The sequence below is a fragment of the Anomaloglossus baeobatrachus genome, chromosome 9, assembly GCF_048569485.1.
Source record: "Anomaloglossus baeobatrachus isolate aAnoBae1 chromosome 9, aAnoBae1.hap1, whole genome shotgun sequence".
NCBI classification, from domain to species: domain Eukaryota; kingdom Metazoa; phylum Chordata; class Amphibia; order Anura; family Aromobatidae; genus Anomaloglossus; species Anomaloglossus baeobatrachus.
The window spans coordinates 200,316,280-200,332,505 of record NC_134361.1 but is presented as its reverse complement, the minus strand read 5'-3'; the positions used below and the strand labels follow the sequence as shown (position 1 = coordinate 200,332,505).

The 16,226-nt window shown below is 48.3% G+C and overlaps 1 protein-coding gene across 3 annotated transcripts in view; it reads left to right on the top strand.

Moving 5' to 3' along the window:
* PFKFB1 (6-phosphofructo-2-kinase/fructose-2,6-biphosphatase 1) overlaps positions 1-16,226 on the top strand; it is a 66,332-nt gene that overhangs the window by 25,925 nt on the left and 24,181 nt on the right. For all 3 annotated transcript variants that reach the window (XM_075324241.1, XM_075324240.1, XM_075324239.1), the window contains 3 exons: positions 3,418-3,514; positions 4,121-4,187; positions 5,388-5,462. In XM_075324241.1, coding sequence (XP_075180356.1) covers positions 3,418-3,514; positions 4,121-4,187; positions 5,388-5,462 — 239 coding nt within the window. The remainder of the gene's footprint in view (positions 1-3,417; positions 3,515-4,120; positions 4,188-5,387; positions 5,463-16,226) is intronic.

Sequence of the window (16,226 nt, the reverse complement as noted above, 5' to 3'; positions counted from 1 at the left end):
CCGCCAAACAAGTATCAATTTTATTGTTATACTGGGATCTATACAGCCGTATCTCTGTTAGGTCTGTGAATGGAATGATTCTTGTTTACTCCCAAGAGCTGTAAAACATGTACAAAGCAAATCTGTGTCTCAGCCTGAGGTTTGAGATAAGTATTCAGTCCCTCCTCCATAATCTGAGCACAGAAGAGAGATCCTGTCAATGTGTTACGAGGGGTCACTTGAGTTCAAGCTGTTTGCCCAGAATGAATGCAATTGTAGAAAACTCTCAGCTGGGAGAAATATAATTACCGTCTCGGTTTAAGGCCTTATTCACACATCCGTATTTAAACACGTACAGAGCAAAATGATACCGGTGTCATCAGTGTGTCCGGAGGGTGAGTTTAAGACCGGGGGCTTAGATTTAAAGCGGCACTGCGGAGCTGAAAAAAAAAGAAAATGCTAGCGTGGTGCTTCAACTACTGTATCATGGCGTCCAGTATGTATCACAGAAGTCATGTAGACCTGGATGTCCATTCGGGTACTTGTAGTGCCACGAGGCTTGTTAGGATGTTCCATTGTCAGGTTTTACAGATAGCTGGAGAGACAGGCGGGTCTGGCTATCCACATACCTCTGCCCATGGGAGTGTCTCATCTGTTAAGATGGAGACTGTTTGCCACATGGTCATTGTGGGTAGGCTGTCTGAGTTCTCTGTAAAGAATCCTCTGAAGGAGGAGAGGATTTGCATGTTCTGACTGGGACCATATGTAGACCTTAGGAGGGAATCCTCTGAGAGAGAAGAGAGGATTTGGATTTCCTGACCGGGACCGTGTGTAGAGGTTATGACTAGTGATGAGCGAGCATGCTTGTTACCACTCGGTACTCGCACGAGTATCACTGTACTCAGGCTACTCGGCGGGTACCGAGTAATTTCGCGATACTCGTGCTGTACTCGTGGTCTTCATGTTGGCGCTCTTTTTAGAGCCAGCCCTTATGCAGGGATTGGCTGGCAGACCACTGCAATGCCACAGCCCTGTTGTGGAATTGCAGTGATTGGCCGGCCCTCACAGCATGACCGTGCCTTTAGCCCGACACTTCCCCGCTCGGCTACGGCCCCTCCCGCACTCCACTCCGCGTGTATATATATATGCACGCTTACACACACACGCACGTTTTTTTTTTTAATTTACAGTTTTATGGTTTCTACATGCTGCCGGTGGTCATTTCAGAATAATACTCGGGTCCCCCATAGGATAACATTGGGCTCGGTGCTCGGGCCGAGTACACGAGTATCTTGGGATGCTCGGCCCGAGCCTCGAGCACCCGAGCTTTTTAGTACTCGCTCATCACTAGTTATGACTCCTCTGGAGGGAATCCTCTGAGAGAAGAGAGGATTTGCATGTCCTGACCAGGACCGTGTGTAGAGGTTATGACGCCTCTGAAAGGAATCCTCTGAGGGAAGAGAACTGTCCTGTCCGGAACTGTGTGTAGAGGTAATGATGCCTCTGGAAGGACCCATGTGAGGGAAGACAACTGTCTTGTCCGAGACTGTGTGTAGAGGTTATGACATCCTGACAGATGACAGAGGTTATGAGTCCTCTGAAGGAAAAGAGGATTTGCATATCCTGACCAGAACCGTGTGTAGAGGTTATAACGCCTTTTGGAAGGAATCCTCTGAGGGAAGAGAGTTGTCTTGACCGCCACTGTTTGTAGAGATTATAACGCCTCTGGAAGGAATCCACTGAGGGAAGACAGGATTTGCATGTCCTGACCAGGACTGTGTGTAGAGGTTATGACTCCTCTGGAGGGAATCCTCTGAGAGAACAGAGGATTTACATGTCCTCACCAGGACTGTGTGTAGAGGTTGACGCCTCTGGAGGGAATTCTCGGAGAGAATAGAGGATTTGCATGTCCTGAACGAGACCTTCTGTAGAGGTTATGACATCTCTGGAAGGAATCCTCTGAGGGAAGAGAACTGTCCTGTCCGGAACTGTGTGTAGAGGTAATGATGCCTCTGGAAGGACCCCTCTGAGGGAAGACAACTGTCTTGTCCGAGACTGTGTGTAGAGGTTATGACACCTCCGGTCAGGACAACTCTCTTCCTTCCAGAACTGTGTGTAGAGGTTCTGACACTTCTGAAGGGAGTCCTCTGAGGGAAGAGAGGATTTGCATATCCTGACCAGAACCGTGTGTAGAGGTTCTAATGCCTCTGGAAAGAATCCTCTGAGGGAAGAGTTGTCTTGACCGCCACTGTTTGTAGAGGTTATGACGCCTCTGGAAGGAATCCTCTGAGGGAAGACAGGATTTGCATGTCCTGACCAGGATTGTGTGTAGGGGTTATGACTCCTCTGAAGGGAATCCACTGAGAGAAGAGAGGATTTACATGTCCTCACCGTGACTGTGTGTAGAGGTTGCCGCCTCTGGATGGAATTCTCGGAGAGAATAGAGGATTTGCATGTCCTGAACGGGACCTTGTGCAGAGGTTATGACATCTTGACATCTCTGGAAGGAATCCTCTGAGGGGAGAAAATTGTCCTGTCCGAGACTGTGTGTAGAGGTTATGAAACCTCTGGAAGGAATCCTCTAAGGGAAGAGAGTTGTCTTGACTGGGACTGTGTGTAGAGGTTCTGATGCTTCTGAAGGGAGTCCTCTGAGGGAAGAGAGGATTTGCATGTCCTGACTAGGACCATGTGTAGAGGTTATGATGCCTCTGGAAGGAATCCTCTGAGGAAAGAGAGGCTTCACGTCATCTGACTGGGGAGAGTGAGTGAAGGCTGAGATACGTCCACTCTGACACCTCTGCTGAGAACTGGTATCCGAACCTGAGCGGGCGTACCACCGGTCAAACAGACTTGAAACTTGTGTGTGTTATGTACCGGGATTTCTCCATGACCACCCACTTCCACATTAGAGTTGTCGTTTCTATCCCGGGCCACTTCTCTAACACTTGCCCGGGTCTTATTTTAATGCAAGTCATCGTCACTACTCACCTCCGATCCTCTGTTATACCTCCTGGAAATCAATGAAGTTGACAACCAGATGTTAGCGCTATGCAATGTGTGATGGGGGTGTGTCTGATGTACTCAGATTTGATTGGACTGTGAAGGGACACACCCCCCTAACTGGTAACGCTCAGTTTATACATTTCCAATAGGCGCAACAGAGGAACAGTATCATACAGATTTCTAACAAAAGATGATCCACCAGTTTTGTTTTACAAAGAATGCAATTATTTAGTAAAATTGTATATCCTGTGATCTTGTATATGGCGACAGTGGAACCTGAATTTTCAGGTTTTGGGTTGAGCACTTGGTGACGTCATATAACGCCTGACATCCGAGGTGCAGAGCGCTCAGCCCGGCCGTCCTCTCCCTGAATGATGACTAATGCCTTGATTCTTTTACGGCCTCCATACTGACCTGTTTTCTCTCTTCCTATAGTATTTAATGTGGGACAGTACCGCCGGGAAGCCGTGCAGATCTATAAAAACTATGAATTCTTCCGCTCTGACAACCAGGAAGCCATGAAAATACGAAAGTGAGTGTCAGCCATGATTGTGAGCTCGCTGAACGTTTCTATTTTTACCGTACTTACACATCACTAATGCAGCTAATGGGAGCAAGTCCTTCACTATTAACTAATATTTAAGCAATTGTACAATATTTTCTGCATTTTTAGGGATTAAGAAAAGTGAATAATAGCGGAGTCTTCCCATACATCTATCATCATGTGTCCTGCTTGATGACTGTTTCCAGTCAATGCAACTCTGTACCTTATAATATTAGTAATTGCCTGTATTAAATACTGATATTCCCCATGAAATAGTAATTCTACATCATGGTTTTTTTTTTTTTTTTGTTTGTTTTTTAATCTGCGTTTTTGTGTTCCTCTGTTATTCCTCCTGGCAGCTTATGAGTAAACTGACAAGTGGGTGTTACAAGGTAATTCCTGTTGAAGTGGTGTGTCCTTATACAATGATACGTGTAATGCTGATTGGACAACTGACAACACCCAGATGTCAATTTATGAATATATTTCCAGGAAGAATAACTGAGGGACTACACAGCAGAGTTATAAGAGAATATGATGAAAACATTGTAGACAGTTGTTGTCCACCTAAACATTGTCCATGATCTTTTACAGACAGTGTGCACTCAACGCCCTGAGAGACGTCCATACTTATCTGACAAGGGAACAGGGACAGGTTGCTGTAAGTAGTGTGAGAAAATGTGTGATGTAGCAGAGCTGTGTTTGCCCTGAAGCAGAGCTGTGTTTGTTTGCCCTGAAGCAGAGCTGTGTTTGTTTGCCCTGAAGCAGAGCTGTGTTTGTTTGCCCTGAAGCAGAGCTGTGTTTGTTTGCTCGAGAGCGGAGCTGCGTTTGTTTGCCCTGAAGCAGAGCTGCGTTTGTTTGCCCGGGAGCGGAGCTGTGTGTCTGCACAGCAGCAGAGCTGTGTTTTTTGGCCCGGCAGCAGAGCTGTGTTTTTTGGCCCGGCAGCAGAGCTGTGTTTTTTGGCCCGGCAGCAGAGCTGTGTTTGTCATGTATCTCTTTGGTGCATCATGATAACTTTCCAAAACCTGAAGGTGTAATCCCACTATGAACAACATTTCACGTGATTTAATCCATGGGTTGGTGGGCACTAAGCAGAGCTGTGTTTGCCCCGCCAGCAGAGCTGTGTTTGCCCCGCCAGCAGAGCTGTGTTTGCCCCGCCAGCAGAGCTGTGTTTGCCCCGCCAGCAGAGCTGTGTTTGCCCTGGCAGCAGAGCTGTGTTTTTTGGCCCGGCAGCACAGTTGTGTTATTTGCCCTGTCAGCAGAGCGTGTTTGCCCTGTCAGCAGAGCGTGTTTGCCCTGTCAGCAGAGCGTGTTTGCCCTGTCAGCAGAGCTGTGTTTGCCCTGTCAGCAGAGCTGTGTTTGCCCTGTCAGCAGAGCGTGTTTGCCCTGTCAGCAGAGCTGTGTTTGCCCCGGCAGCAGAGCTGTGTTTTTTGCCCCGGCAGCAGAGCTGTGTTTTTTGCCCCGGCAGCAGAGCTGTGTTTTTTGCCCCGGCAGCAGAGCTGTGTTTTTTGCCCCGGCAGCAGAGCTGTGTTTTTTGGCCCGGCAGCAGAGCTGTGTTTGTCATGTATCTCTTTGGTACATCATGATAAGTTTCCAAAACCTGAAGGTGTAATCCCACTATGAACAACATTTCACGTGATTAATGCATGGTCTGGTGGGCGCTCATTAGGTACAATCCCTTTCTCCTCGCCTCCTTGCTATACGGCTGGGGAAGGTGCAGCAAGTCAGGCTTGTCCCTGCAGGGGGAAATGCGTAATGATACGGCGGTCATCAGTATGGATGTCTATCCTTTTAGTGTGAGGATAACTATGGTCTGGCTCACCGGGATCCGCTCTGTAATGGATTTAATCCTATATTTTAGGTCTTTGATGCAACCAACACCACTAGAGAAAGAAGGGCCATGATCCTGCAGTTTGCTAAGGAGCGAGGCTTCAAGGTACTGTCTACAAAGTCTTCAGCTATTTACCATACTTTTGCCTTTGCTTCTTTTCCTATGCTGATGGTTATTGCCTTTTCTCATTTGCTCATTGTCTCTGTCCTATCACATCCCGGGTGGGGCTCTTTACACTCCTCTATTCCAGCCATTCTCGGCTCAGTATATTTCTATATGGATGTCTCCTAAGGATTTTCAGCCCTGCAGCTAATGGATTTAGGAGGAGACCAGTGTTGTTTTCTCTGTGTATTCTTCTTTTTTTTACCTTTCTTACACCTATATATTCCATTCTGTATAGGAACCATTAGGGTGTTGTGCCGCTAGGGATCTTCTAGTCTGTACAGGAACCATTAGGGTGTTGTGCAGCTAGGGATATTCCAGTCTATACAGGAACCATTAGGTTGTTGTGCCACTAGGGATATTCCAGTCTGTACAGGAACCATTAGGGTGTTGTGCGGCTAGGGATATTCCAGTCTGTACAGGAACCATTAGGGTGTTGTGCGGCTAGGGATATTCCAGTCTGTACAGGAACCATTAGGGTGTTGTGCGGCTAGGAATATTCCAGTCTGTATAGGAACCATTAGGGTGTTGTGCCTCTAGGGATATTCCAGTCTGTACAGGGACCATTAGGGTGTTGTGCGGGCTAGGAATATTCCAGTCTGTATAGGAACCATTAGGTTGTTGTGCCACTAGGGATATTCCAGTCTGTACAGGAACCATTAGGGTGTTGTGCGGCTAGGGATATTCCAGTCTGTATAGGAACCATTAGGGTGTTGTGCCGCTAGGGATATTCCAGTCTGTACAGGAACCATTAGGGTGTTGTGCGGCTAGGGATATTCCAGTCTGTACAGGAACCATTAGGGTGTTGTGCCACTAGGGATATTCCAGTCTGTACAGGAACCATTAGGGTGTTGTGCCACTAGGGATATTCCAGTCTGTACAGGAACCATTAGGGTGTTGTGCGGCTAGGGATATTCCAGTCTGTATAGGAACCATTAGGGTGTTGTGCCGCTAGGGATATTCCAGTCTGTACAGGAACCATTAGGGTGTTGTGCGGCTAGGGATATTCCAGTCTATACAGGAACCATTAGGGTGTTGTGCCGCTAGGGATATTCCAGTCTGTACAGGAACCATTAGGGTGTTGTGCCACTAGGGATATTCCAGTCTGTACAGGAACCATTAGGGTGTTGTGCCGCTAGGGATCTTCTAGTCTGTACAGGAACCATTAGGGTGTTGTGCAGCTAGGGATATTCCAGTCTATACAGGAACCATTAGGTTGTTGTGCCACTAGGGATATTCCAGTCTGTACAGGAACCATTAGGGTGTTGTGCGGCTAGGGATATTCCAGTCTGTACAGGAACCATTAGGGTGTTGTGCGGCTAGGGATATTCCAGTCTGTACAGGAACCATTAGGGTGTTGTGCGGCTAGGAATATTCCAGTCTGTATAGGAACCATTAGGGTGTTGTGCCTCTAGGGATATTCCAGTCTGTACAGGGACCATTAGGGTGTTGTGCGGGCTAGGAATATTCCAGTCTGTATAGGAACCATTAGGTTGTTGTGCCACTAGGGATATTCCAGTCTGTACAGGAACCATTAGGGTGTTGTGCCTCTAGGGATATTCCAGTCTGTACAGGAACCATTAGGGTGTTGTGCCTCTAGGGATATTCCAGTCTGTACAGGAACCATTAGGGTGTTGTGCCTCTAGGGATATTCCAGTCTGTACAGGAACCATTAGGGTGTTGTGCCACTAGGGATATTCCAGTCTGTACAGGAACCATTAGGGTGTTGTGCCTCTAGGGATATTCCAGTCTGTACAGGAACCATTGGGGTGTTGTGCAGCTAGGGATATTCCAGTCTGTACAGGAACCATTGGGGTGTTGTGCGGCTAGGGATATTCCAGTCTGTATAGGAACCATTAGGGTGTTGTGCGGCTAGGGATCTTCCAGTCTGTACAGGAACCATTAGGGTGTTGTGCCTCTAGGGATATTCCAGTCTGTACAGGAACCATTAGGGTGTTGTGCCTCTAGGGATATTCCAGTCTGTACAGGAACCATTAGGGTGTTGTGCCTCTAGGGATATTCCAGTCTGTATAGGAACCATTAGGTTGTTGTGCCACTAGGGATATTCCAGTCTGTACAGGAACCATTAGGTTGTTGTGCCACTAGGGATATTCCAGTCTGTATAGGAACCATTAGGGTGTTGTGCAGCTAGGAATATTCCAGTCTGTACAGGGACCATTAGGGTGTTGTGCCTCTAGGGATATTCCAGTCTGTATAGGAACCATTAGGGTGTTGTGCCTCTAGGGATATTCCAGTCTGTATAGGAACCATTCGGGTGTTGTGCCTCTAGGGATATTCCAGTCTGTATAGGAACCATTAGGGTGTTGTGCCTCTAGGGATACTCCAGTCTGTATAGGAACCATTAAGGTGTTGTGCCGCTAGGGATATTCCAGTCTGTACAGGAACCATTAGGGTGTTGTGCCACTAGGGATATTCCAGTCTGTACAGGAACCATTAGGGTGTTGTGCCTCTAGGGATATTCCATTCTGTACAGGACCCATTAGGGTGTTGTGCGGCTAGGGATATTCCAGTCTGTACAGGAACCATTAGGGTGTTGTGCCTCTAGGGATATTCCAGTCTGTACAGGAACCATTAGGGTGTTGTGCCGCTAGGGATATTCCAGTCTGTACAGGAACCATTAGGGTGTTGTGCCTCTAGGGATATTCCAGTCTGTACAGGAACCATTAGGGTGTTGTGCCTCTAGGGATATTCCATTCTGTACAGGACCCATTAGGGTGTTGTGCGGCTAGGGATATTCCAGTCTGTACAGGAACCATTAGGGTGTTGTGCCGCTAGGGATATTCCAGTCTGTACAGGAACCATTAGGGTGTTGTGCCGCTAGGGATATTCCAGTCTGTACAGGAACCATTAGGGTGTTGTGCCTCTAGGGATATTCCAGTCTGTACAGGAACCATTAGGGTGTTGTGCCTCTAGGGATATTCCAGTCTGTACAGGAACCATTAGGGTGTTGTGCCGCTAGGGATATTCCAGTCTGTACAGGAACCATTAGGGTGTTGTGCCTCTAGGGATATTCCAGTCTGTACAGGAACCATTAGGGTGTTGTGCCTCTAGGGATATTCCAGTCTGTACAGGAACCATTAGGGTGTTGTGCCGCTAGGGATATTCCAGTCTGTACAGGAACCATTAGGGTGTTGTGCCTCTAGGGATCTTCCCGTCTGTACAGGAACCATTAGGGTGTTGTGCCGCTAGGGATCTTCCCGTCTGTATAGGAACCATTAGGGTGTTGTGCAGCTAGGGATCTTCCCGTCTGTATAGGAACCATTAGGGTGTTGTGCCGCTAGGGATCTTCCCGTCTGTATAGGAACCATTAGGGTGTTGTGCCGCTAGGGATCTTCCAGTCTGTACAGGAACCATTAGGGTGTTGTGCAGCTAGGGATCTTCCAGTCTGTATAGGAACCATTAGGGTGTTGTGCAGCTAGGGATATTCCAGTCTGTACAGGAACCATTAGGGTGTTGTGCCTCTAGGGATATTCCAGTCTGTATAGGAACCATTAGGGTGTTGTGCAGCTAGGGATATTCCAGTCTGTATAGGAACCATTAGGGTGTTGTGCGGCTAGGGATATTCCAGTCTGTATAGGAACCATTAGGGTGTTGTGCCTCTAGGGATACTCCAGTCTGTATAGGAACCATTAAGGTGTTGTGCCTCTAGGGATATTCCAGTCTGTATAGGAACCATTAGGGTGTTGTGCCACTAGGGATATTCCAGTCTGTACAGGAACCATTAGGGTGTTGTGCGGCTAGGGATATTCCAGTCTGTACAGGAACCATTAGGGTGTTGTGCCTCTAGGGATCTTCCAGTCTGTACAGGAACCATTAGGGTGTTGTGCCGCTAGGGATATTCCAGTCTGTACACGGACCATTAGGGTGTTGTGCCTCTAGGGATATTCCAGTCTGTACAGGAACCATTAGGGTGTTGTGCAGCTAGGGATCTTCCAGTCTGTACAGGAACCATTAGGGTGTTGTGCCGCTAGGGATCTTCCCGTCTGTATAGGAACCATTAGGGTGTTGTGCAGCTAGGGATCTTCCCGTCTGTATAGGAACCATTAGGGTGTTGTGCCGCTAGGGATCTTCCCGTCTGTATAGGAACCATTAGGGTGTTGTGCCGCTAGGGATCTTCCAGTCTGTACAGGAACCATTAGGGTGTTGTGCAGCTAGGGATCTTCCAGTCTGTATAGGAACCATTAGGGTGTTGTGCAGCTAGGGATCTTCCAGTCTGTATAGGAACCATTAGGGTGTTGTGCCGCTAGGGATCTTCCAGTCTGTACAGGAACCATTAGGGTGTTGTGCAGCTAGGGATCTTCCAGTCTGTACAGGAACCATTAGGGTGTTGTGCCGCTAGGGATCTTCCCGTCTGTATAGGAACCATTAGGGTGTTGTGCAGCTAGGGATCTTCCCGTCTGTATAGGAACCATTAGGGTGTTGTGCCGCTAGGGATCTTCCCGTCTGTATAGGAACCATTAGGGTGTTGTGCAGCTAGGGATCTTCCCGTCTGTATAGGAACCATTAGGGTGTTGTGCCGCTATGGATCTTCCAGTCTGTACAGGAACCATTAGGGTGTTGTGCAGCTAGGGATCTTCCAGTCTGTATAGGAACCATTAGGGTGTTGTGCAGCTAGGGATTTTCCAGTCTGTACAGGAACCATTAGGGTGTTGTGCAGCTAGGGATTTTCCAGTCTGTACAGGAACCATTAGGGTGTTGTGCAGCTAGGGATTTTCCAGTCTGTACAGGAACCATTAGGGTGTTGTGCAGTTAGGGATATTCCAGTCTGTACAGGAACCATTAGGTTGTCGTGGAGCGAGGGATATTCCAGTCTGTACAGGAACCATTAGGGTGTTATGCCGCTAGGGCTATTCCAGTCTACACAGAAACCATTAGGGTGTTGTGCAGCTACGGATATTCCAGTCTGTAAAGGAACCATTAGGATGCCGGTGTGGCAGCAGTGTGATTGGCTTTTCTTTCCTTTTTTCTGTGTTGGATTATGTAATATGCATAACACATTTCCTATTCATTAGAATAACATGTGTACATCATACCTGCCAACCGTGCATGCATAATTGGCACTGTTCCCCTGCAATGTGGAAATGAGTGGAATATCCCTTTAAATGGAGTCTCAGCACAAAATGACTGTTTAACCAAAGCACAGCTACTCAGAGCATCCTCGGCATGGCTGATACCTTCAGTGCACCTTCCTACCTACTTGTTTCTACCCTATTTCCACCCTTCTCCGGCTCCTTTACAGGGAACTTGTCACCTACTCACCTGCGGGGTGGCCCGATACATTCCGGTCCAATGGGCATCGCTGCTCTCGTGTCTGGAGCCTCCTCTATTCTTGCAATTGCTGTCCTCCTTGCTTCATGTGGATGACACGCCCACGTCATCCACACAGTGCCCCCCATTGCGCTCCTGTGCACGCACCCTTTGCTCTACCCTGCTAAGTGCATAGCAAAGTACTGTAATATGCAGGCACGAGGAAAGGTTAAAAAACGCCTGTGCCTATGCATTACCGCACTCTGCTCTGCAGTCAGCAGGGCCGAGAAAACTGTGCGTGTGCAGGAGCACAATGGGGGGCACTGTGTGGATGACATAGGATGTGTCATCCACACGAAACAAGGAGGACGGTGATCGCCGCAGAGAGGAGGCTCCGGACCAGAGAGCAGGGACGCCCATCAGACCGGGCCATCCCGCAGGTGAGAGGTTCCCTTTAAAGTCACAGCTGTCAATCAAGGAACAGAAGGGCGAAGATGGACAGAAAACATCTAGATGGGAAGGTGCACGTAATGGTTTGTCCGCACTATGGTGCATCGAGCGCCTGTGCTTGGTTTGGCTAGTCTTCCTACTGGAGACTCGGTGGTGGTCAGGGGTGATTTGCTTTCCACAAATGACAAAATATTGGCTCTGCACCATTAAGGGGTACGTTTTAGGATTGGCATTTGGGGCACCTTGTAGGGTTTGCTAACAATGTCCAGCCTATGTTGTGCCGATCTGTGGAGCCCCAAAGTGGCAGCGGAGACAGGAAAGCCTCATTACTTTGTTCCCTGTCGGATCTGGTTGACCTATTTTAGCTAATGCACAAAGATGCATCTTCTTTTAAGCCGGCGCTACTATAGTGCTGTAACATCAGCTCATTCCCTGCCCTTTATTACACACTGCTCATAGACGCTGTTGTGTCATATGTCTGGCTACAAATAAACTCGGCCCATTGCAAAATCCCTTTTTTGCTGCGGATAATTACCGGTAGTGAACACGTGAAATTTTATTTTATTTTTTTTTTAAATTTTTTATTTTTGTCTTTTTTTTTTTCTTTAATTGTCTTACCCAGGACCCTATTCTGATGGGCGTCTCTGGTTCAAGATTTTCTTTCTTGTAATGTAAATGAATGATGCAAGTCAGCAAGAAATAACATTAATGTCACGCTAGGTATGGGGAAGTACCAAGCGAAAGGGAAGGGAAACCCTGTGTCTAAAGAAAGGGAAGATGGTGACCCCTGACCAAACCTACCGCTGGTCCCTGGGGTCCCTCACCACCCTAGATAGGTTCCACACCTATGCACCGAGCAGGATACCTGACCCAAGGTAGCCCTACTGCTGGTCCCTGGGGTCCCTCACCACTCTAGATAGGTTCTGCACCTATGCACCGAGCAGGATACCTGACCCTAAGAATCCCTAGTGCTGGTCCCTGGGGTCCCTCACCATCCTAGATAGGTTCCACACCTATGCACCGAGCAGGATACCTGACCCTAAGAATCCCTAGTGCTGGTCCCTGGGGTCCCTCACCACCCTAGATAAGTTCCGCATCTATGCGACGAGTCGGATACCTGACCCTAGGTATCCTTAGTGCTGGTCCCTGGGGTCCCTCACCACCCTAGATAGGTTCCACACCTATGCACCGAGCAGGATACCTGACCCTAGGTATCCCTAGTGCTGGGCTCTAAATAGGGAACGGATGGGATGAGCTCTTCGTCAACCCCAGAAAATGCTATAGATGACACAAGGAGGACACACAGGCGGAAAAGCATGAACTACGTATCCACCGATGACTCAAAAATTCAGAAATTATGCCACAGATGAGGACAAGCCACCTGCTTGCAACCAGAGTTAGAATGAACTGAATAATATCACCAGCACCAGTCCAGGGAAGAAGGGAGAATTTAAGTACTAAAAAAATACTGATGATCAGCAGCTGGGTGGAAGGAGAGCTCTGCTGGGTCCTAAAGGGGAAGAGATGAAAATCCAGCAGCTACCTATACCAATGAATACTGACAGCAGGAACAATAGAAAGTCAGGGAGCATTGTGTGCAGCCAAACGCTGTGACCTTCTATGGCCAGAAACCACATGACTATCTGCCACCTGTGACACACCCGTAGCAGTAAACCCTCATTTTTGTCATGATCCTACATGGTTATTTCCTGCTGATCTTTTCCATTTTTAGCTGTAGGGCACTGGCCTTAACTATCTTTGTTTGCCTCTGCAGATAGAGGGGAGAGGCTGTGGCCTCTGCAGACAAGAGGGGAGAGACTGTAACCTCTGCGGACAAGAGGGGAGAGACTGTAACCTCTGCGGACAAGTGGGGAGAGGCTGTGGCCTCTGCGGACAAGAGGGGAGAGGCTGTGGCCTCTGCGGACAAGAGGGGAGAGGCTGTGGCCTCTGCGGACAAGAGGGGAGAGGCTGTGGCCCCTGCGGACAAGAGGGGAGAGGCTGCGGCCTCTGCGGGCAAGAGGGGAGAGGCTGTGGCCTCTGCGGACAAGAGGGGAGAGGCTGCGGCCTTTGCGGACAAGAGGGGAGAGGCTCCTGCTGCAGCCAGTTGTCTTGCAGCTACACACATAATTGAAAGAATGAGTAATATATATCTATATATTTCTTAGTTTTTATTTTATTTTTTTTTAAATTCTTTTATTTATAAATGTAATCCTTTAACAGTACACGTAACAGTTCTTAAGATCAAATGGACCTTTGTAAGATACATTCAACACACCAAAAAATAGGACATAAGGCACACTTTGCATTTTTACATTGTGACAGAAAATGTTCCCGCAAATGCCCCCTTTCAGGTGTATAGACATTCAAGGTTCCATCTAGCTTTTTCAAAGAATAAATTCACATTTAACAGGTAACATACGTAACTCACCAAGAATAGTAAGAAGCGAAAGAGGAAAAGACCAGAAAGAAAGCAAGAGAAATAAAACAAAGAATAGAAAAGAGTGAGAAACTGGGGAAAAGGAGGAGGGTGGTGGGGGGGAGGGCTGGGAGGTGGAGGGGCCAGGTGAGGGTAAGAAGGGGTGGGGGGGGGGCTGGGAGGTGAAGGGGCCAGGTGAGGGTAAGAAGGGGTGGTGGGGGGGCTGGGAGGTGGAGGGGCCAGGTGAGGGTAACAAGGGGTGGGGGGGGGTCTGGGGATCCGCTTATGTACTACCTTCTGTGGTTCCCTCAGCCGCCTCAACACTGCCCACCAGAGCACCATAGTCCTCCGAATGCTGGAAGTCCATCCACTCCCTCCACGTGGCCCAAAATTTCTCATATGAGTTGTGTAATGATGAAGTTAGATCCTCCATATACATGAGGTCATTGACCTTATTGATCCATTGAACCAGCGAGGGGGGTGCTGTGCTCCTCCATCTCTCTGGGATGCACACTCTCGCCGCCATGATGAGGAATTTCCTCAGAGATTTTTTGTATATTTTTTCAGAAGTCCCGCAGTGATGTAACAGGGCGGCAGCAGGTCCCAATTCCTCCTCTCCACCCGTCACCCGTGAAATGATATCAGACACTCCCCTCCAGAAGGGCCGGATCGCCTCACATTCCCAGAACACGTGTAGAATGTTGCCCTCTGCTGTGCCACACCGCCAGCACATGGGATCAACCGTTGGGAACATCGCATGTAACCTCGAAGGTACTCTGTACCATCTGGTTAGCAGCTTGTAGCTAGCCTCTTGAAACCTGGAGCTGATGGAGGATGTGTGCGCCAATCTGAAGACCCTTTCCCACTGTGTTGGTGTCAGCTGGATTCCCAGATCCCGTTCCCACTGTGAAGCAAAAGGGGGGATTTGTTGGTCCGGGGGCGAAGATAAGAGCGAATATACTGCCGAAAGAGAATGCCGTATCGTGCCTGGTCCCATACATATTTGTTCAAACTGTGTCTTGGGTCGCTGAAAGAGGGATCTGGCTGGAAGGCTACTGAAAAAGTGTGCCAGTTGCAAGCATCTCCAATGACCAAGTGAGCTGGGATCCTGTTTAGCTGCCAATCCCTCTACCGACGGCCAGGTGTCCCGGTTTCCAAAGTCCTCTACCCGATCCACCCCGCCCCGAACCCAAGACTGAAAAACTGGATCCGCTCTGCCTGGCTCAAAGGCAGGATGGCTCAGGATTGGCGTCAAGCTCGATTGCCTGGGTAACATTTCTGATTGCACCTTCCCCGTATTACAGTATTTCACAGTTGACCCGATAGTTGGATGTGTTTTCAAGCTTGCAGGGACCTCCGAGAGCACCCATGGCAATTTGTTGAGGGGAATTGGGGAAAAGGACTGTTCAATTTGTATCCAAGCCTTTTGAGACCCGTTCCTGCACCAATCAATCATTCTAGTTAGATGACCTGCTAAATGATACCTTCTCATGTCTGGCAGCCCAATCCCCCCGCTACACTTGGTCCTGTGCAAAATAGCTCTTTTTATTCGTACCGATTTACCTGCCCAAATGAAGGAGGACTGAATGGACTCCAGAGATTTGAAAAATCCTGAGGGTATTTTGATTGGGAGCGCCTGCAGTAGATATAGAATTCTAGGTAAGATATTCATTTTGTAAATCTGGCTTCTGCCAAACCAAGAGAATAATGATTTCCCCATCTGTCACAGTCTCGCCTAATGGAAGACAGCAGAGACGGGAAATTCTGAGAGTAGAGCAGACCGAGATCCCCAGTCAGCCGTATCCCCAGGTAATTTAGAGATTGGGATGCCCATCGGAACTTAAACGATCCCTTCAACTCTTCCACCTCTTTGGATGAGAGATTTATGTTAAGGGCCTCAGATTTCGTGAAATTTATCTTGAAATTTGATAAACTGGAGTATCTCCGGAATTCCCTCATTAAGTTGGGCAGGGAGATCTTGGGGGCTGAAACGAAAAACAGGAGATCGTCCGCATATGCAGCTACTTTGTGCGTAACATGGCCCACCCCAATACCCGCAATATCTGAGTTGGCTCGTACGTGTCTGAGGAAGGGTTCTAGCGTCAAGATGAAGATTAAGGGAGACAGCGGACATCCCTGACGGGTGCCATTAGATATTTTAAATGGGTCCGACAGAATCCCATTCACTCGGACTCTCGCCGAGGGTACCGAGTATAAAGACATGATCCAACCCATCATTCCACTTCCCAACCCCAGACACCCGAGCGTGGCTTCCATAAAGGTCCAATCCACTCTATCAAAAGCCTTTTCGGCATCAGTTGACAGCAGGATAGAGGGTAGACCCCCACTTTTAGCTTTATATATCAAATTAATGGCCTTAACTGTATTATCACGTGCCTCACGACCCGCCATAAACCCTGCCTGATCTGGGTGGATTATTTGAGAGATCAGAGGTGCCAGCCTGCTTGCAAGGATTTTAGCAAATAATTTTGTATCCACATTCAACAGGGATATCGGGCGATAGCTAGCACATTGTGTTGGGTCTTTCCCCATCTTAGGTATTACCGTGATGT